The sequence below is a fragment of the Emys orbicularis genome, chromosome 2 (assembly GCF_028017835.1).
Source record: "Emys orbicularis isolate rEmyOrb1 chromosome 2, rEmyOrb1.hap1, whole genome shotgun sequence".
Taxonomy (NCBI): Eukaryota; Metazoa; Chordata; order Testudines; family Emydidae; genus Emys; species Emys orbicularis.
This window is the reverse complement of record NC_088684.1, coordinates 229,707,449-229,730,130: the sequence shown is the minus strand read 5'-3', so window position 1 is coordinate 229,730,130 and position 22,682 is coordinate 229,707,449. Positions and strand designations below refer to the sequence as shown.

Sequence of the window (22,682 nt, the reverse complement as noted above, 5' to 3'; positions counted from 1 at the left end):
CTAGGATGGAATGCAGTGCCTCGTAGAAACGGCATGTCTGGGGCTGGGATCCGGAGCATCCGTTTGCCTCTTTGGTCTTCTGGTAGCCTTGTCTCAGCTCCTTGATTTTCACGCGGCACTGCGTTGCATCCCGGCTGTATCCTCTCTCTGCCATGGCTTTAGAGATCTTCTCGTAGATCTTTGCATTCCGTCTTTTCGATTGCAGCTCGGAAAGCACAGACTCATCGCCCCACACAGCGATCAGATCCAAGACTTCCCGATCAGTCCATGCTGGGGCCCTCTTTCTATTCTGGGATTGCACGGCCATCTCTGCTGGAGAGCTCTGCATCGTTGCCAGTGATGCTGAGCTCGCCACGATGTCCAAACAGGAAATGAGATTCAAACTGCCCAGACAGGAAAAGGAATTCAAATTTTCCCGGGGCTTTTCCTGTGTGGCTGGTCAGAGCATCCGAGCTCGGACTGCTGTCCAGAGCGTCAACAGAGTGGTGCACTGTGGGACAGCTCCCGGAGCTATTACCGTCGATTTCCATCCACACCTAGCCTAATTCGACATGGCCATGTCGAATTTAGCGCTACTCCCCTCGTTGGGGAGGAGTACAGAAGTCGAATTTAAGAGACCTCTATGTCGAACTAAATAGCTTCGTGGTGTGGACGGGTGCAGAGTTAATTCGATATAACGGTGCTAAATTCGACATAAACTCCTAGTGTAGACCAGGCCTTAAAAAAAAAGGGGGGGAAAGCAGCATTTTTCTTCTGCATAGTAAAGTTTCAAAACTGTATTAAGTCAATGTTCAGCTGTAAACTTTTGAAAGAACCACCATAATGTTTTGGTTCAGTGTTACGAACATTAACAACCTCCATCCCTGAGGTGTTCGTAACCCTGAGGTTATAATGTAAGGCAATATTGCTTTGGTTCCCATTCCATATCCATTATCTTTTATCATTCTTTGAAAGTTAAAAACTTTGGTGGGGCTATACTGACTTACAGCCACTGTGGATCTCACCCCTAATCAGTTTTTGTATATTCATTTCCAACAATATAATAATATGCTTGTGACGAAGTGGGACTGTTCTTAATGTTTTCCTCAGTTTCCCCTATGCAGTTCTTAAGTATCTAGGGGGTGGGATAAGGGTGTATGGTTGCTGCAGAGCAAAGGGCCAGTGTACATAAATGCCCGACACTCTGTTTCCTAGCAACTGATGGCCTGGGCCCCTTCTCTGCAAAGGTGCCAACTGACGGTGTTGGAGACAAAGGGATCAGGTGACCTCCTGGCCTGGGAAAGAGACAAAGCCCAGAGAAGGAGGGGCTGGACGGGGGTTGGAGTTTGGAGCTAGCTGGGGACGGGAAGGGAGGGTAGACGGGGGTGTCTGGCTCGCTGAGCCCCAGAATGGACCCGGCGGAGGGGTCCCGTTTGCTGGACCGACAAGCTCTGTTTTAGATCGTGTTCCTGTCGTCTAATAAACCTCTGTTTTACTGGCTGGCTGAGAGTCACGTCTGACTGCGAAGTGGGGGGTGCAGAACCCTTTGGCTTCCCCAGGACCCCGCCTGGGCAGACTCGCTGTGGGAAGCGCACGGAGGGGCATATGCTGAATGCTCCCAGGAGAGACCCAGGAGGTGAAGCCGTGTGAGCGTCTTGCCCTGAAGACAGTCTGCTCCGAGGGAGAGGAGGCTCCCCAAAGTCCTGACTGGCTTTGTGGGGAGCAGTTCCAGAGCATTGTCCGGGGACTCCGTGACAATGCTGCATTTATGTAGATCTCTTATACATAAAAACTTTGAGATCATCTTTGTGGAAGAGAAAGGGTAACTAGAAAACTCTTTTTATTGAGATTTTAGAATTAAATTAAATGATACAGGTTTTGACTAATTGAGAGAATACTTTTGATTTTGAGGTGTTTGTTTACTCCAGCTTCCCAAGGTTAAAAGATTCAAATTGATTTGTGGATTTGTGTGTGTGTGCATATCTATAGTGAAGACAGAATGAGAAAACACCTGATGCTCAAAGGTGAAATTGATTATTGTCCATCAGGCTTGTTACAGAAGAATAGTGTAAATCTAGTTTCCACAGCAGTCCCACCAGGCATAGCTCTCAAATCTGTAATTTAAAAAGTAGGTGCAGTTATAAAAGCCAGAAAAGGGCCATGTAGCTGCTTCAGTTTTCTGCTACCCTCTTGCCAGTCCATAGATCTTCCCAGGCACACTTGTATCAAAATGTGTCTCCTTGCTTATTTTAGCATAGATTGGTGGTGCGTGCCAACACCAGATTTACTGGGGGATTGCTCACAGTGAGATAGGGAAACAAGATTTTTATATACCACACACTACCTTTAAGGTGGAGTATGAAGTAATGTGAATCATGGATGGTCTTCTACCCAACCACAAAAGGGTTTACATTTATTTTCTGTTATTCGGATGTTAAGTTTCAACTTGCAGAGGTGAGAAAAGCTTTAAAAATTAGTTAATTCATCTCCCTGCTAGTGCAGGGTTGATCCTTACAGTTTGTAGTTTCATAGGGTGAGATTCTATGCTGCACCTGTAAGAGTTGTAGCACAGAGGTAAGATGGGCTAAGGTGACTTTAAGTCACTTTTGCACCCTCCCAATCCATGCTGTGGCAGGATAGGGACCAAGTGTGATTTAGACAGGCCACCCGAGGTTTGTCCAAATTATAGCAGCCTCCTGTTTCCTCCTAGTACCCTCAGTCTCCACAGTACCATGTGCTGTGGCTCTGCCCCAACATGCTTCTCCCAACTTCCGATATCCCTATTTCAGGGCTAGGAAAGGGGTCTTCCAAAGACAGGCTGAAACAGCAGAATTTTCTGCCAGCCAGAACTCAGGCTTTTAGAGATTATTTACACAGCTCCGGCCTGTTCATCTGGCATACAGACGCTAGAGCTCACCCTTAGATTTTAATACCAAAATGGACCCATTATGATTATTTAGTTTGATCTCCTACTTAATATAGGCCATAGAACCTCTCCAGTAATTCCTGCATCAAGCCCATAACTTCAGTTTGAGCTATAGCAAATATATTAGAAAGATATTTAATCTTGATTTAAAGACTTAAAGTGATGCAGAATCCCCATGTTTTCTAGGTAAATTGTTCCAATGGTTAATTACCCTCATTTTGAAAAATGTGTTGCTTATTTCTAGTGGTAATTTGTCTAGCTCAACTTCCAACTGTTGGAACTTGTTATGGCCTTGTCTGCTAGATTAAAGAACCCTCTGTTATCAGAAATCTTCCTTTCTTGTAGGTACTTCCAGACGGTGATCACATCACCACCTAACCTGCTCTTGGATAAATGTAACAGTTTGAGCTTCATAAGTTTCTCACCATAAGGGAGGTTTTCCTGAGCTTGGATCATTCTTGTAGCTCTTTTCTGAACCCTTGCCAATTTCTCAAAACCCTTTTTGAATTATGGACATCAGAGCTGGGCATAGTATTCCAATGATAGTGTCATTAATGCTGTATGCCAGATTAATTCCACTTCCTTGCACCTACTCAATATTCCTTTGCTTATACATCCAAGCATTGCATTAGCCTTAACATCACACTGGAAGCTCGTGTTCAAATGGTTGTTTGCCTGACCTCTAAGTCCTTTATAGAGTCAGTTTTCCAGGACACAGCCCCCAATTGTGTATGACTTGTGTTCTTAGTTTCTAGATGTATGATCATATATTTGTCTGTATTAAAATACATGTTGTTCAAATGATCCCAGCTTAGATCACTCTGTATAACAGATGTGTCCATATCATTATTTACCACTTCACCAATTTTTGTGTCACCTGCATACTTTACCAACAATGATTTTATATTTTCTTCAGGATGATTGATAAAGATATTGAATAGCACTGGGCCAAAAACAAATATCTATGGTACCACATTAGAGAAACCCGTAATGAATGATGATTCCCCATTTAATATTACTTTTTGAGATCTATCAGTTTTAGTCTATTTAATTTGTGCTACATTGATTTTATATAGAGTGCTTATTTTTTAATGCAAATGTTTTGTGGTGCTAAATCCAGTGCTTTACAGAAATCTAAGGATGTTATGGCAACACAGTTACCTTTATCAACCAAACTGGTGCTCTCATAAAAAAATTATATCAAGTTTGTTTGACAAGACCTATTTTCCATAAAACTATATTGATTGGCATTAATTATGCTACTGTCTGTTACTTCATTATTGATTTCTCCCTGTATCAGCGTTTCCATTGTTTTGCCCTGGATCAATGTCACCTACCCAGTCTGCAGTTAGCCAGGGTGTCCCATTTAACTTTTAAATATATTGGCACACCATTAGCTTTCTTCCAGTCCTCTGGAATCTCTTTAGAGTCTGAAGATTTGTTAAATAGCAACATCAATGGTTTAGAGCAGTGGTTCCCAAACTTGTTCCGCCGCTTGTGCAGGGCCGAGAGACGTACTGGCCGCCGCTTCCAGCAGCTCCCATTGGCCTGGAGCAGCGAACCACGGCCACTGGGAGCCGCGATCGGCCGAACCTGCGGACGCGGCAGGTAAACAAACCGGCCCGGCCCGCCAGGGGCTTTCCCTGCACAAGCAGCGGAACAAGTTTGGGAACCACTGGTTTAGAGAGCTCCTTTGCAATTCTTTAAAAAATTCTTGGGTGCAAGTTATCTGATTCTGCAGATTAAAAATATGTAATTTTAGTTCCTGTTTAATGTTTAGTTACTGTTTAACATCCTTCTTAGCTACTGTTGGAATAGGAATATTTCATTGCCACTGTAAGATGTGACTACATCATCCAACCTCTTTCCAAATGCAAAGAAGAGAGATTTATTGAGCACTTCTGCCTTCTCTGTATCATTAGTGAATAATATTTGTTATTAATAAAGTGTGACGTAATAAAGTCTTGTGGTGTTTGATCTCTAGGCATCCATCTGTCTGTTGTGAGAAACAGGAAGCCCTGAGGCAATGCATTTTTTCCACCTTTATGACTTTAATCTTTATATTGTACATTTCATTAGAGTGCAGTTTTATCTGAAACAGTTTGTGGGCCAGTTAACATTCATTTGCTTTTAAAATTTCATCCTATTAATTATGTGTTTTGGACAATTTTTAAAATTAATGATGGTCAAACTAATTTTTTAATTTATAAAACCATAGGTGATTTGATAGCTTCCTATTTAATTCACATACCTGTGGAAAAAGCTTTTAAACTATGACAAGTGAGTTTACCGTGATGGGAATGATGTAATCTGAAAAGCCTCTATCAACTCCTATAAATAAGTGGTGATTTTTCCAGTAGAATCCCTCCCAAGTTATTTGCCACATGAATAAAAATTTCACTTAGGCCTTGTCTACACTACGAGAGTACTTCGATTTTAGTTAATTCGACTATGTGGAATCGATATTACTAAGTCGAACGTGTGTGTCCACACTAAGGACAGTAATTCGACTTTGTGAGACTTTGTGAGTCCACACTAACGGGGCAAGCGTCGACATTGGAAGCGGTGCACTGTGGGCAGCTATCCCACAGTTCCCGCAGTCCCCGCTGCCCATTGGAATTCTGGGTCGAGCCCCAAATGCCTTCTGGGTAAAAAAATGTGTCGAGGGTGCTTTTGGGCGCCTGTCGTCATCCGTCCGTCACTCACGCCCTCCCTCCCTCCCTCCCTGAAAGCGCCGGTGGGAAATCAGTTCGCGTGCTTTTCTGATTACTGACAGCGCGGACGCCACAGCAGTGCGAGCATGGATCCCGCTGCGACCATCGCTGCAGTTGTGGCAGTTCTCAACGCCTCGCAGCTTCTCCTCCACCTGTACCAGAGGCAGCTGCAGATCAATCATGAGAGGAGGCTACGGCACCACCGTGACGGCATGAAGTCGGACACTAGCTCCGACCTCTCTGAGAACATGAGACCCAGCGCCCAGGACATCTCGCTGTCACTGGGTCTTGTTGATACTGTTGAACGGCGATTCTGGGCCCGTGAAACAAGCACAGAATGGTGGGACCACATAGTGCTGCAGGTCTGGGATGAATCCCAGTGGCTGCGCAACTTTCGCATGCGGAAGGGGACTTTCCTCGAACTGTGTGAGTTGCTGTCCCCTGCCCTGAAGCGAAAGGACACCCGGATGCGGGCAGCCCTGACTGTCCAGAAGCGAGTGGCCATAGCCCTCTGGAAGCTCGCAACGCCAGACAGCTACCGGTCCGTCGCTAACCACTTTGGTGTGGGCAAGTCTACCATGGGGGTTGCTGTTATGCAAGTAGCCAGGGCAATCGTCAAGCTACTGCTATCTAAGGTAGTGACCCTGGGAAACGTGGAGCTCATCAGAGATGGCTTTGCCGAGATGGGATTCCCAAACTGCGGTGGGGCTATAGATGGGACTCACATCCCTATCCTGGCACCGGACCAACAGGCCAGCCAGTACATCAACAGAAAGGGGTACTTTTCCATGGTGCTGCAAGCACTGGTGGACCATCGGGGACGTTTTACCAATATCTACGTTGGATGGCCTGGCAAGGTTCATGACGCTAGGGTGTTCAGGAACTCTGGTCTGTATAGACGGCTGCAGGAAGGTCTTTACTTCCCGGACCACAAAGTAACTGTTGGGGATGTGGAGATGCCTACAGTCATCCTCGGGGACCCTGCATACCCGCTAATGCCCTGGCTCATGAAGCCCTACACTGGCGCACTGGACTCAGGGAAAGAACTATTCAACTACCGGCTCAGCAAGTGCAGAATGGTGGTGGAGTGTGCTTTTGGCCGTCTCAAGGGGAGATGGAGAAGCCTACTCACTCGCTGTGATCTCAGCGAGACCAATATCCCCATTGTGATAGCTGCTTGCTGTGTGCTCCACAATTTGTGTGAGAGCAAGGGGGAGACCTTTATGGCGGGGTGGGAGCTTGAGGCAAATAGCCTGGCTTCTGATTACGTCCAGCCAGACAGCCGGGCGATTAGAAGATCCCAGCGGGACGCGCTGTGCATCAGGGAGGCTTTGAAAGCCAGGTTCCTGACTGAGCAGGGTCTCCAGTGACTGTTCACTTTGTGGACACAGATACTGAACCTGCCCCCGTTTCTTTACCCAGTTACTGTTGACTATCCTTCCAAGTTACATACCCCCTTCCCCACCTTCCCAACAAATAAAATCTGTTCCGTTTTGTTACTGAACAAGGTTCTCTTTCTTACTGTTTTCGCGGGAATGTTTTAAACCGGGGACGCAGACTGTGGCGGGGGGCTGGTTTATTGTTTTGATGCAAATGATGCTTCTAAACTCCGGGAATGACAGGCTCCGCAGTGCTGGATTGGTTGTTTCAACGCAGCCTGCCAGCAGTCCTGGGCGGGACTGCATGTATGTGTCGGCCAAGTGACTTTCTGGCAGGGGGCGGAGGGTAACAGATCCCCTGCTGCGTGGCTCTGTGATCCAGGATAAGGACCGCGGCAGAAGATCTGTAACTGCCCTCCCCCGCCACAAAGTCACAGATCAACCCCCTCGCACCCCAGAACATGAAAACCGCCTCCCAGACTGACCAGGGTAACTGGTGACTGTACTGTGTATGTGTCCTGATGCTGGACCTGCCCCCGCCTCTGTAGCCTGCTACAGGTGACTGTCCTGTCCAAGTAACAAACCCCTTCCCCCCCTTCAGACAGAATCCCCTCTAAAAGACACTCTCGGAAACAGTACTTAACAGAAACAGATGTTTTATTATGAACCGCACATGAAAAGGGGGGGAGGAAACTTGGACGTGGGCTATTGTGAGATGGGTAGGAAAGGGCTTTTCAAACTTTGGAACGAGAGCCTTCCATTGCTGCAGCAGTGTGCAGGGGCCGACTGAAAGTTTTAACGGCCCTTGCCGCCCCTCCTTCTTTGGACTTTTGGTGAGGGGGGTGTGGGACTTGGTGGCGGGGGAGGGCGGTTAGAGATAGACAGCAGCAGGGCTCTGTCCTCCTGCCTCCGGTCTTGCAGAACATCCACTAGGCGCCGGAGCGTCTCCGTTTGCTCCCTCATTAGTCCAAGCAGGGTTCGAGTAGCCTGCTGGTCCTCCTGGCGCCACCTCTCCTCCCGTTCCATGACTGCTCTGTGCATTTGTGACAAGTTCTCCCTCCACTGTGTCGTCTGGGCTGCCTGCTCTCGTGAGCACTCCATAAGTTCATAAAACATGTCTTCACGCGTCTTTCTCTTCCTTCTCCTAATCTGCGCTAGCCTCTGGGAGTGTGATGCCAGGCTGGGTTGGGAGACAGTCGCAGATGTGTCTGTGGGAATGGGAAAAAGGGAGTAAATTCCTGAGACAGATAAATGAAGTTGCTAACAAAGAACATAGTCTTTCTCTGTGAACAACACCATGCACTGGACCTTTCAGATGCGCACACAGGACAAGGTCGAATTTTCGGCCCTCGCCTTCAGTGCCTGGGGTCTTGCAGTTGCGATCAGAGAAGCGTGGCAGGACACCTCTACTTTTGTTGCAGGAAAACATGGTAAGCCGTAGACTTGTGGCAGCTTAAAAATGTAATAGTAGCACTGGGCTCCTTTCGCACTGAATGCAAGGCCACTCTCTGCTGGCAGCAATCAGGGAAGCATGAGCTCTGCCCCTGTCCCACCACCTCGCGGCTGTCCCCGGGAAAGATCACTGTATGCTGCCCCTCTGCCGCCTCCACCGCGTGGCTGTAAAGCAGTCCCAATACTAACATTCCCCTCCCTAATTTAAAGCAGGGCGTCATGTGCGATATAACTCTAATGAGGATCTCGGAGAGCGAGAGGGGAAGAATGCTTCGGGAGACCATGCAGAGGCCAGGGCCGTATGCCGCCATGCTGTGCCGTGCCATGATCCCAGACTACTTACTGGACTCATGGCGTGGGAACGTGTGTTACCACGGTGGACCAGTTATGTTAAAATTACATGTTTAGATGTTTAAAGCACTCACTGCTTGATCCTTCCCCTGATTCGGTGTCCGGGGTAACGGCTGTGGATGGTTGGTAGGGGATCTCGGTAAGGGTGATGAAGAGCTCCTGGCTGTCGGGGAAATCAGTGGTGCAAGCGCTGTCGACTGCCTCGTCCTCCTCATCTCCTTCCTCATCTTCCCCGTCCGCTAACATTTCCGACGAGGAACCGGCCGTGGACAGTATCCCATCCTCTGAGTCCACGGTCACTGGTGGGGTAGTGGTGGCGGCCGCACCTAGGATGGAATGCAGTGCCTCGTAGAAACGTGATGTGTGGGGCTGGGATCCGGAGCGTCGGTTTGCCTCTTTGGTTTTTTGGTAGCCTTGTCTCAGCTCCTTGATTTTCACGCGGCACTGCGTTGCATCCCGGCTGTATCCTCTCTCTGCCATGGCTTTAGAGATCTTCTCGTAGATCTTTGCATTCCTTCTTTTGGAGCGCAGCTCTGAAAGCACGGACTCATCGCCCCACACAGCGATGAGATCCAAGACTTCCCGATCAGTCCATGCTGGGGCCCTCTTTCTATTAGATTGCACGGCCATCTCTGCTGGAGAGCTCTGCATCGTTGCCAGTGCTGCTGAGCTCTCCACGCTGTCCAAACAGAAAATGAGATTCAAACTGCCCAGACAGGAAAAGGAATTCAAATTTTCCCGGGGCTTTTCCTGTGTGGCTGGTCAGAGCATCCGAGCTCGAAGTGCTGTCCAGAGCGTCAACAGAGTGGTGCACTGTGGGATAGCTCCCGGAGCTATTACCGTCGATTTCCATCCACACCTAGCCTAATTCGATATTGCCATTTCGAATTTAGCGCTACTCCTCTCGTTTTCGAGGAGTACAGAAGTCGAATTTAAGACAGCTCTATGTCGAATTAAATAGCTTCGTGGTGTGGACGGGTGCGGGGTTAATTCGATGTAACGGCGCTAAATTCGATATAAACTCCTAGTGTAGACCAGGCCTTAGCCTTCTCTATCACTGGTGCTAGGCATTTTGCTGGACTTGGTCACTTAAAGAAAATCCAGTTTCAAGTTATTTTGTGACCATACAAAATCTGTTTTGAGGAAGAGTTTGCTGTGTTCATTCTAGAGATTTGAAGAGAGAAAAGATCATGAATCACCCACTGGAGCAGAAACTCTATCACTATATTAATCAATACTTTTGATTCTGAAGTGGAAAAGAAAGCCATCATTCCAAACATAATTTGTTTGTTTATTTTATTCACTGCCAACTTTGAGTTTTGCTTTCCCTGGAAGTGAGGTTGAGAACTGTAAATTTTATTTCATGCAATTATTATTATTTTAATTCACTGCAAACAATGCTATACTGCTGCATTAAGCTTTAAAGCTGAAACTTTCAAAGCCACTGAAAGGATTTTGTTGCTCAGTTCCCATTATTTTTAGTGGAAATTGGGCATCCAAATCCCTTAGGCAGCTTTGAAAAATCTGTCTAAATGTTTTGCAGTGTTAAATTTGTCATGTCTAAAATCAAATACTAGCCAACTTCTTCTCTGAGTGATTGCACATGTGAAGCCCGCTCTTTGTGTGTGCATGTCCTGCACATATTCACTGGAAATTTTTCCCTAAGTGATCCCCATTGGGCCAGCACAAGCACCCTCGGTTGATGCTCATCACTGGTGTAAATTATTGTACCCAGGGCTGGCTCCAGGCACCAGCTGACCAAGCATGTGCTTGGGGCGGCACCTTAGAAGGGGCGGCCAATGTTGGGGTGGCGGGGGGCGCTCGCGGTGTTTTTGGTTTTTTGTTCGGCGGGGCGGCGCTCGAGGGTTTTTTTTGTTTGTTTCAGCCGGGCAGCTCGGGGGGTGTTTCGGCGGCGCTGGGGAGGGGGAGGGGGAACCGGGGGCTTCGGGGCCCAGCGCGGCGCTGGGGGGGGGGTTTGGCCGGCCCGGCGCTCCGGGGGTTTGGGCAGCCTGGCCTGGCGCTCCGGGGGGGGCGGGGTTTGGCCGGCCCGGCCCGGTGCAGGACACCGGGGGTTTGGGCAGCCCGGCCCAGCGCTCGGGGGGGGGGCGGGGGTTTGGCCGGCCCGGCGCGGCACTCAGGGGGGAGGGTTTCGGCGGCGTGGCGCTCGTGGGGGGGGGGTGTTACGGCGGGGCGGCGCATTTCTTTTTTGCCTGGGGCGGCAAAAAAGTTAGAGCTGGCCCTGATTATACCTGGTACAAATATCCAAAAATGGAACTGGTTATTTTGAGGATAGAACATTGGTACTTCACAGCTGACATACCTAATACACTGGACAGTACTAGAAATGTATTTTGTTTGCTGCTCTAGGTACATTAAGCAACAGCAAAATGATAAATAACACTGGTCTACAATTTTTGAGAAGTCGTCTGCTTCAGAGATAAAATGTGCTATTTATTATGTATTTTGATGTGCTGAATTCAAATATCACAATTAAAACAACTGATTGGCTACTGTTTCTAAGATATTTAAGTTTTTACATTTTATGTCTATGTATATCGTGTAGATAGTAGAGTTTTAATCATAAATTGTAAACCTAAGTCTTTTCATATGTTTATGGTTGCTTTGCATGATAATATTTCACCTGTCCTGTTTATGTAACACTTTAAAAATCAGCAAAAGGATTATATAAATAAAATTTATTATGAAACAAAAGGCAAAAAACTATTATGTACATAGTTTAGTCCTATTCAGTGTCTACTCGGTGCTTCTTGGCTTGTCTCTTGTATTCATTAAATGGAGCATCTCTTGTCACTGTCCAGCAATAGTCTGCAAGCATTGATGGGCTCCATTTGCCCTGATAGCGTTTCTCCATTGTTGCAATGTCCTGGTGAAATCACTCGCTGTGCTCGTCGCTCACTGCTCCGCAGTTTGGTGGAAAAAAATCTAGATGAGAGTGCAAAAAATGTATCTTTAGTGACATGTTGCAACCAAGGCTTTTGTATGCCTTGAGGAGGTTTTCCACCAACAACCTGTAGTTGTCTGCCTTGTTGTTTCCGAGAAAATTTATTGCCACTAACTGGAAGGCTTTCCATGCCGTCTTTTCCTTGCCACGCAGTGCATGGTCAAATGCATCATCTCGAAGAAGTTCACGAATCTGAGGACCAACAAAGACACCTTCCTTTATCTTAGCTTCACTTAACCTTGGAAATTTCCATGGAAGTACTTGAAAGCTGCTTGTGTTTTGTCAATGGCCTTGACAAAGTTCTTCATCAGACCCAGCTTGATGTGTAAGGGTGGTAACAAAATCTTCCTTGATTCAACAAGTGGTGGATGCTGAACACTTTTCCTCCCAGGCTCCAATGACTGTCGGAGTGGCCAATCTTTCTTGATGTAGTGGGAATCTCTTGCACGACTATCCCATTCGCAGAGAAAACAGCAGTACTTTGTGTATCCAGTCTGCAGATCAAGCAAGAGAGCAACAACCTTCAAATGGCCACAAAGCTGCCACTGATGTTGGTCATAGTTTATGCATCTCAAAAGTTGTTTCATGTTGTCATAGGTTTCCTTCATATGGACTGCATGACCAACTGGAATTGATGGCAAAACATTGCCATTATGCAGTAAAACAGCTTTAAGACTCGTCTTCGATGAATCAATGAGCAGTCTCCACTCATCTGGATCGTGAACGATGTTGAGGGCTGCCATCACACCATCGATGTTGTTGCAGGCTACAAGATCACCTTCCATGAAGAAAAATGGGACAAGATCCTTTTGACGGTCACGCAACATGGAAACCCTAACATCACTTGCCAGGAGATTCCACTGCTGTAGTCTGGAGCCCAACAGCTCTGCCTTACTCTTGGGTAGTTCCAAATCCCTGACAAGGTCATTCAGTTCACCTTGTGTTATGAGGTGTGGTTCAGAGGAGGAGGATGGGAGAAAATGTGGGTCCTGTGACATTGATGGTTCAGGACCAGAAGTTTCATCCTCTTCCTCCGCTGACTCAAGTGAGAATGATTCTGGTGCATCAGGAACCGGCAGTCCTTCTCCGTGGGGTACTGGGCGTACAGCTGATGGAATGTTTGGATAATGCACAGTCCACTTTTTCTTCTTTGACACACCTTTCCCAACTGGAGGCACCATGCAGAAGTAACAATTGCTGGTATGATCTGTTGGCTCTCTCCAAATCATTGGCACTGCAAAAGGCATAGATTTCCTTTTCCTGTTCAACCAATGGCGAAGATTTGTTGCACAAGTGTTGCAGCATATGTGTGGGGCCCACCTCTTGTCCTGATCTCCAATTTTGCAGCCAAAATAAAGGTGATAGGCTTTCTTAACCATAGTGGTTATACTGCGCTTTTGTGATGCAAAAGTCACTTCACCACAAACATAGCAGAAGTTATCTGCACTGTTCACACAAGTACGAGGCATCTCTACTCACTTTGGCTAAACAGAAATGTGTCCCTTTGCAAAATCAAACACTGACAAATAAGAGAGCACGACACTGTATGATTTCTAGAGCTGATCTAGGGCAATTTGTTCAGCAGAGTGATGTAAGCTTCGTTATGATTGCATCATCCATGACTTCTAGGAATAACATGATGCAATTCATATCATGTATGACGCAATACCAGCTTCAGATTGCATCATTCATTGTTTTGCCTAAAAAGCAAGTACTGTCCAAACCCAGTCATAGATTTATTCATAGATCCAGTCAAAGATGTATTTTAGTCATTTCTGGTTTAAATTGAGATCCCTTCCCTTTATAACTCACTTATCCTCCGCCATTCCCAAGTCAAGGGTCGTATATACCAATAGCATATCTTGAAAACTAGAGCCAATCAACAATTTTAAGCATCATTTTCGTTCTCAGTGACCCAGAATTAGTAAAGTTTGACTACATTTATTTCAGAAGCATTTTGGCTGTAGAGCAGTGTAATGTGTGGTGTCTCATTTGCAAATTAATAACGATACAGGCTTCTACATCTGCCTGATAAGTTGTTTCTGTCTGATCAGAATTGTTAGCTGTTACTATAATTATTACAGTTTAGGCTTCAGAAAGTGAACCTAAATTCTAAGCGATGAATTATTCTGACAACTGATGGCTCAAAATTCCTATTAGCCAGTTATATCATTCAATTTGCCTTGTATGTTTTATCATTTAAAAATACAGTTTTTGTTTGAGTATGTCATAGCAATAAGACATTCCAGTATGTGAATTGTCATATCAGTTCATGCTTAGTTTAGTTGGCAGCATCAGCTTTCTGTCTCGTCCATCACAATACACTAGGTGTGAATTAATGTAAAACTGTTCATGCCCTGTCATGTTGTATAGCTTACAACAGATACAGCTGCTATAACAGATGGGTGGAGGAATTAGATGGCAATCATTTTTTCATGTGTATTTGCATGCGAGAGAGAGAGAGAGAGATGGTGGGTAGTGGGGGGACTTGAAAATGCAGAGTATCCAATGTGCATGGGGAAAGCACAGAGTGATTTGCCATGAAAGGAAAGAACTTGATAATCTAGAAATAATTAAGTGTTGATTATTAGAGAGCTTTAGATGTAAGGTGAAAATTTGTTGCAATTTAGAGCAGACATGTATGCTGTGAGAATCACTGAGTAAGAACTGGCAGTGTTTTGTTCAAACTTTCAGCTCTGATGTTGATCCATGCTACTCTGTTATCCTTTCTTTTAACAACTATAGAGTATTAACATGACCTGTGTTGTGAAGGTAGGGTAACTTGTAAAATGACACTGTTTCTCTTCCTAACCAAGTCCTTCATGTTAAGGGCCAGATTTTCAAACACTGACTTCCATTTTTGCACTCACTAAAATGTGCTCTCCCCTCCACATTTCCCACTCAGAAGTATTTTTTGTTCACTATCTCATGTAACAAAATATTTAGGAAGGTTTAAGCCTCGTGCATGTGAGTGAACAGTGCATGTAAGTTTGCTTAAAGTCCTTGTTTTTAATTTGTTTATCTGGTGCATGAATTGCCTTATTTGTGTGTTATATCTTGTAAGTAAATGCTATATTTATTCAAATATAAGTGATTGATGCAGTCTTAAGGCAGAATCTCTATCCATCAGCTGAAGGGCAGTATCTAAAGTAACCCTATCTGCTTCAAAAGTTGAGAGGACAAGTGTGTATTTTTTTTAATTAGTCTCTCAGAGTCCCCAAAAGGCCATAATGTGAGTCAGGAGGAGTGGATGACTATGTGCAGGTGATATTGGGATGTACATTGAGGTGCTACTGTACAAGGGAACCAAGTCTGGATGGAAGTTAAGGGATGGTATTTATAATAGGGGGTGAGCTCCTAGGGCTTGATTCACCTACGCTGGTGACAAACCCTTGTGTCCCTGGGGACGATTGTTCACAAAAGTGAGTTCATCCTGGAGGAAGACAGTTGTATTCACTGCTGTCTTCCCTGAAAGGACCTTCCAGGGGAAGGCAGATTTGATGTATTCTGTGATGGGGCAGAGGCCGCCTGCGAGGCTGAATCACTTTTTGGGCTGTGTTGGCCAGCCCTTAATCCCTTAATGATTGAGTAGGGGGTTGGTTATCAGATACTTAAACTACTGCAGCTCCCACAGACTGACTTTCTGCTACTGAAGACCCATAGCCATGGTTCTTCAGGAAAAAATCCAGAAGAGAATCAGAAGTCATATTTTTAAACCCTCAGATTACCTATTCTTAGGGCCCTACCAAATTCACGGCCATGAAAAATGCGTCACGGACCATGAAACCTGGTCTCTCACTATGAAATCTGGTCTTTTGTGTGCTTTTACCCTATACTATGCAGATTTCACAGGGGAGACCAGCCTTCTCAAATTGGGAGTCCTGACCCAAAAGAGAGTTGCGGGGGGGGGGTCACAAGGTTATTTTAGGGGGACCACAGTATTGCCACCCTTACTTCTGCACTGCCTTCAGGGCTGGGTGGCTGGAGAGCAGCAGCTGGTGGCGGGGCACCCAGCTTTGAAGGCGACACCCAGCTTTGAAGGCGACACCCCGCCAGCAGCAACGCAGAAGTAAGAGCGGCAATACCATACCATGCCACCCTTGCTTCTGCGCTGCTGCCTTCAGAGCTGGGCAGCTGGAGAGAGGCAGCTGCTGACTGAGGGCCCAGCTCTGCAGACAAGTAAGGGTGGCAATTCTATACCAGGCCATTCTTTCTTCTGCGCAGCTGCTGGCGGCAGCTCTGCCTGCAGAGTTGGGCTCCCGGCCAGCAGCCGCCACTCTCCAGCTGCCCAGCTCTGAAGGCAGCTCCACCGCCTGCAGCTGCGCAGAAGTAAGGGTAGCAGTACTGCAACCCTCCCTACAATAACCTTGCGACCCCCCTACAACTCCTCTTTGGGTCAGGACCCCTACAATTACAACACCATGACATTTCAGATTTAAATAGTTGAAATAATGAAACTTACAAATTTTAAAATCCTACGACTGTGAAATTGACCAAAATGGACCGTGAATTTGGTAGGTAGGGCCCTACCTATTCTGTTTAGGAGGATCTCATCTTTGTAATAATTGCTTTTGATAAAGTTAACTGAGAGAAGTTTGAACATGCACAAATTAGTCTGTCTATTCTTGGTGCAGTTACAATGGTTAATATAATAAGGAACCACTAAAGAGCTTTCAGTTAGCACAGAATGCGATTAGTTCCCTAATAATGTGGTGGGTTCATGTGAGCATATTACATCTCTGCTCCAGGAACTGCACTGGCTTTTCACCTCCTTCTGAAATAATTCAAGGTGTTTGTTTTAATCTATGAGGTTTGCTATGGTTTGGAATCTAGCTATTTTATGGACTGTATGTCGTTTTATGTGCTATTGTATTGACTGGGATCACTGGAGTACTAGTTCCCTCTGGTGATCTGCTGGAGCCAGAGTTTGCACCTTCAGACGCATCATTTCAGTCAAGTATTTGATTGGCACATCACTCAGTCCAGCATCTGATTGGCTCTGCAGCAGTGCTAGATAGCTATCATTATTAATAATTAAAAACAGCAATCTTTCATTCTGGGAAGTGTTATACTATATTGTGAGCCATTTTAATTAATGGATTGTGGTGTTTAATTTACCAGTTAAGCCCAGATACTATGACAAGAGGTTTATAAAAAGTCATTCAGAGATAAATTGTGCCAAACCCATCTGCAGATATTGGGGGGAATGCAAGGAGCCCCTCACCCAACCTTGAATGACCCACGCAAAGGCCTGTCATGGTTTTACTGCTTATTTATGTGTGCCTCCAGAGGTGCCCGTTGACTCAAGGGAGGCAGTGATGCAGTGGCCTACCAGCATGCACAATGAGCCAGCTGCACTGAACAAAGCAGATTGCATCATTCCAAATGCACTTGGCTGCTCAGGGAGAGATTGTACTACACTGAAACATCGTCTCTCCACCTGTGACAGTTTTGCTCCACATTATCCCCTATTCCTGTTCAGGCCTGTGTCTAAATGTTTCAGTTTGACCCTAATTACATTGATCATGCTGAATTAGAGTTGTAGCGTGGAATGAGCTATAGCCTAAATCAAGAAAAAAATCTTCTTCTTAGACATAGTATAGCTTGAATTAAATGTGGCATTTTCTTATATCTAAAAGTTTGGTCCTATCAAAGAAAACCAGATATTCTTACTCTCTGAGAGTAACAGTGTGTTTATGTATTTTGCTGGGGGTTTTCCTTGCATGAACATAGTGAATCATTAACAGCTGAAAGTTGCTTTAGCATTCTTGGGTATCATATGTAATCCTCATAATCTCTCAGAAACTTTAGCTTGTTGTCCATTTTTGACAGCTGTCAGCAAAGCTAGAAAAGATGGGTAACTAGTGCTTTGTGGATTAGACAGATGGTATATACAGGAATACAGCTCTGAATAATCTAATAATTCAGGTTTAGTGTAGTATAGTGCCTGTTATCAATCAGACAGTCCAACATATTAATGAGCTAAGAATAATAATAAAAGTAATTAAACCTGCTTGAGTACTAGATTCATTTCATATATCTTAATGAGAGCTAAATTTGAACTTGCACTTGTAAAAAAAAAATAGAAAACATTGTTTTTGCAGGATATAATTTCTTATGTCTCCAGTTAATATATTCTGTATTTAATTTTATAGATAAGTTTTCACTATAAGTATATTAGTTTAAGGGGTTTTTACATGATTTTGTGCAAATGTGTTTCCCATTTCATTTATTTCTGAATGAGAAACCATGTCTTTCCTCCTTAGTTCCCTTCTCTGTCTTCCCCACATCAATTTAAAGTCATTTGTCTGTTACTGTTGTTGTTTGTTTTATCAGTTGTTAGCTAGTAGTAATGCAAGAAATGGCCAGAAAGAATCACAAGCAAAACAAGCAGCCATTTGGTGCCCTGTTTTCTTGGGGCTTCTGCAACTCGCATAGAGCTCAATCCTGCCAAGTGCTGAACACTCTGGTCTTGATCCAGCATCTCAACTTTAAACATGTGAATAGGCACACTGACCTCAACGGGACTATGGCTTAAATGCGTTGCTGAATCTGGGCCATAATGCTTAGTACCTTACAAAATCATGCCTATACTGAGTTTAGATCTCTCTCCAGCTGTGAGACTGGAGAGAGAGGCAACACCACAGCATCTTTCACACCCCTCACTATACAGCAACAGAACTGGAAATGGAGGCAATTCAGGGACTCATCTTTCTCCCTTCAAACAGCTTGAGGCCCTACAAATTGTAAAGTGTGTTCCAGTCAATAGCAATGTCAATGCACAGTACTTTCAATACTAATATAACATATTAGTACTGCTGATAATCCAGTGTGAGTTACAGTAGATTTTATATAAATGACCTTAAAATATTTTGCCATAAGTTAATCCTGTGGAAAAACTAGCATCCATTAAGTACATTCAGTCAGAAATATCTGTTTGTTGCAAAGTTCCTAACATTTTGAAATATACATTTTTCCCAAGAGCAAAACATTTTTGCAAAAGCTTCAAGGACTGATTCAGACCTGAATCAAAATGAAGCTGTAAAAGATAGAACCATGGTTTGAAGATATAAAAATAACGTTAATGTTAGTGCTTGTTGATTCTATAATAGGATGAAAGCAATACAGAGGACTGATTGTCACAAAGTGTGAGATTAGTTACACCATATTCTTTTCCTAGTGTGTTAGCACTTGTCAAAGACTATATATGTTAAAAGAAAGAGTTGACAGTAATTAATAGAAAATTAAATTATTTAATTTTACTAGATTATTTAAAAACTTGTTATCCTATTTTAATTAAGATTCGTAAACCACCATAGGATGTTTTTGTTTTGCCTCTTAAAAATATTTTGGGGTGTATGTAGGCTGGTGCTCATTAAGGTGAGACACATCACATGGTCTTAATCCAGGTTTACTTGGCAGCTAGCATGGCTTTTCCTGAGCTGGTAGAAAGCAAACTTTGTTCATAGTCAACTAGTCTCTGTTCTGCTGAAGCCACTCTGCAGAGCGTACATGGCACAAAATGGCAATTAAGATAGCTGAAAATAGCGGAGAATTCCCCTTGGGGAATTTTCCACCAGCTCTACCATCTTCTATGTCAGCTGCCCCACTCCCATCCCAAGAGTAGGGAAATGAAGGTACTTGTCAAAGGTTTTCTGGGTGTGAGCATGCATGCATGATAGGGAGAGAGGGATGAATCAGAGCCTCACTATGCCTGACTCTCCACTGGCATAGAATCCATTGTGGGGATGGGAAACTGAGGATTAGAGACCTGCAACCAGTTCCTTGCAGCAGCCACTGGTCAAAACATCCAAGCGCAGCTCAGTCATAGTGCAGAAGCAGCCCTAAAGCTACCTTCCCGATCCCCAAACATCAATCCAATCTTGAGTAAACTTGTGTATGCTCCGAACCCCATCATCCTGAATGTATTGCATCTGCACTTGCATTCCTTCCTCCCTGCTTGTCTTTGACTTTATTACTGGTGGGAAGATGGTTATGAAACAAAGAGGCAGGGCCTCTGTACCTATCTCCTGTAGCATTGGTCTGCGTTCCTTCTAAGATGCTGAATGCAGCACTGTGTATCCAAAACTGTGGATCTGGGGAAACAATGTATTTAGAGGACTCCAACTACACATAAGAAAAGTTGTATTTTCATGGCTGTAGTAGGAGTTGGACATTGTAGCTGTGGGTCTACAAGTCTATCCGTAGGCATATTGTTAAACTGATTGTAGATTATTTGGACAGGAAATAAATACTATGGATGAATGAATTTTAATTTTTCACCTGGTTGATAATCTGTGCTGGGCAAATACGTAATGAATGGTTTAATTGAGGCTGCACTCCAGAGACTGAGTCAGAGTTATGAGGAAGTTAATGTTTTTAAATAAAAATGATACACTAGTTTAATTCAGATAAGGAATTCACTATTTTAGTTTTCCTTGCAGTCAGTTAAAAAATATAATAAATGCAAAAACGACCACTTTGTAATTCAAATCAATTTATGAAGCTTTTAAAAAACGATGGCTTTGGGATTCAACCTTTTTAATGTACCTGGGTTTGACATATGACTGCATGTGACTGTTATGAACAGGTAGAACACTTAGTTTGCCCAGAACAGAAAAAGAAATCTAAACACAAAAAACATAAATCTGACCTGTAGACACACAAGAGGTGGGGGATTAAGGAAAAATGTGTGTGTCATGTTCGTATCTGTATGTTATTGCATGACATTACTACAGTATTGTACATTACGGACCACATCTTCTGAGTCAGGGAATTTAGGGGTGTGGAACAGAATCCCCAACCTGAGGCTACAGAGTGGCAATGAGACAATTACTTGACATCTATCTAGTGCAAGTATGTGTACACAAGCAGAGGAATCAAACCACTAGCTCATAGTGTAGACCTAGCCATAGATGGAGTGCCACAGAGCATAGTTCTCTGTATCCTGCCCTTCTCTTTGTGCAGCAGTACCATACTAGCTGCACTGCCTGGGCACATGAGGGAGCCAATTCTATCCTTGTATGAAGAAGATATCAGTGTTTTTATTCTAAATTTACCATATATGACATGAAATAACAGCGATGTGGGACGTAAGTTACATTTCTTAAAGAATAAACTTGCGTCCATTGGTATAAACAATGCTATGGTTCTGTCAAATTATCCATTATCTAGATTTAATGCATGAAAGACCAAGATGCAAAATACATTTGTCAGAGGATAACATTTCATGAAGTTAACTGTTTCCATATTACAGCAACTGACAAAAAGACCTTCATATATAGTACAATGAATTTGATTGGAAGTACTGTGGCTTTTTGTACAGTAAAGATCGTAACGCTTTTATATAACCCAATAATAACTTACAACATGCTACCTTTTTCTTAGAGAATAAATGTACATTGACACGTTGGTTAAGTTTGTATGACTGAAAACATGAACATTTGCCAGTATAGAATAAAAATGTGCAGGTTTTTCACCCGTCCTTCAATTTGTTTTTTCATTATGACTTTATTTTCAGTCTCTCATATTTGCCTTATTCCAGTTCAGATTTATCAAAGCTTTTGACAGCAGTTCCAGGAAGCTATTTATATGAAATGTTTCTAGAAAATCTAACTCTACCATCATGAAAATTCAAAGTAAATACCAAGATACTAAATTCATCTTTTTCACCCTCCACAGCAATGGAGTTCCATGAAAACCTGCACAATATAGGAGCAAAGGAAGGTTTAAAAGAAAGGAAACTACAAAAAGCAGTAGAGAGTTTTACCTGGAATATTACAATTTTAAAGGTAATGTCTCTTCACTGGTGCTGGCAATTATGTTATTTATTCCATTCACACTTGGTCTTATAATTATATTGTCTTGTGTAGCTAATTAGTAGTCACTATGTGACCTGATTTCATTTCTTTTACTATCTTTATAAATTATTTCATGTATCCTGAAAGAGTAACAGGCTGTCAACATGAATTTAGACAAGTACACTGAATTTTACCATTGTAATTTCTTTGGGGTTTTTTGTTTGGTTTAGTTTTTGATATGTTCTTTGTAAAACCTTTTAATGTTAACCGGGTCCCCTGTGGTCCTGAATATATATATAGGATAATGATTATTGATTTCTGGAATAAATAGGGCTCTGAAGAGGCTATGCATCTGTTCAAAATCTATTCAATGATTTGAAAAGGAGAAGCAGTATTGAGATAAATGCAGATCGAGATAGGAAATAAATACAAGTGTTGATTTTTTGTAATCTATGATGAATAGTGTTTAATGATGTATACATAAATGTATTAATACTTCTGATTTGAGTAACTGAGTATGTATGACTTAGAAATTCCCTCTGCTTTTTCTTAAGCACATTGTGCTTACATTTTGACTGAACATGAAGTGATGTAGTATAAACAGTTTTCAAATGGACACCCTCAGACAGTTAAAATGCAGAATGGTTTTCATATTTGTCGTCTACAGTCTTTCTGCACAGTAGAGTAAAACAGTTTGATGGTTATCACAGCTGCCTCCCTTAACTTCTCCAATTCAGTCCTTCCAGCCTTATTTTAAACAGTTTTCTATTTAAATTTAATAAAGATTTCCTGTCCCCTGTCCAGCCGAGTACCTCATCCCTACAATAAACTGTAAAATCTATTTTAATTACAAAAATTGTTTCATCTTTCTCCCTCTAATGCATGCTTTTTAAACTCTCTCTTTTAATTGTTGAAAATAAATTTTCCTTGTACCCCTTTCTCAGCTTAATTCTTCTCCCCACACTCGTGTTGTTATGACTGTTATAGAAAAACATTACATACAAAACCATCACCCCCATGTTGTTCTCCCACACTTGCTATCCATTTCAGCTGACAGATGCTGAGCTGTGCTTTTCAGAGTATTTAAGATGGCAAAAGTCCTCTTTGAGCCCAACTCTA

General features: G+C 43.6%; 1 protein-coding gene across 1 annotated transcript in view; it reads left to right on the top strand.

The window, feature by feature from the left end:
• The window catches only part of PLCL2 (phospholipase C like 2), a 102,143-nt gene that overhangs the window by 63,676 nt on the left and 15,785 nt on the right, over positions 1–22,682 (top strand). The window contains exon 4 of the mRNA XM_065399156.1: positions 21,445–21,554. Coding sequence (XP_065255228.1) covers positions 21,445–21,554 — 110 coding nt within the window. The remainder of the gene's footprint in view (positions 1–21,444; positions 21,555–22,682) is intronic.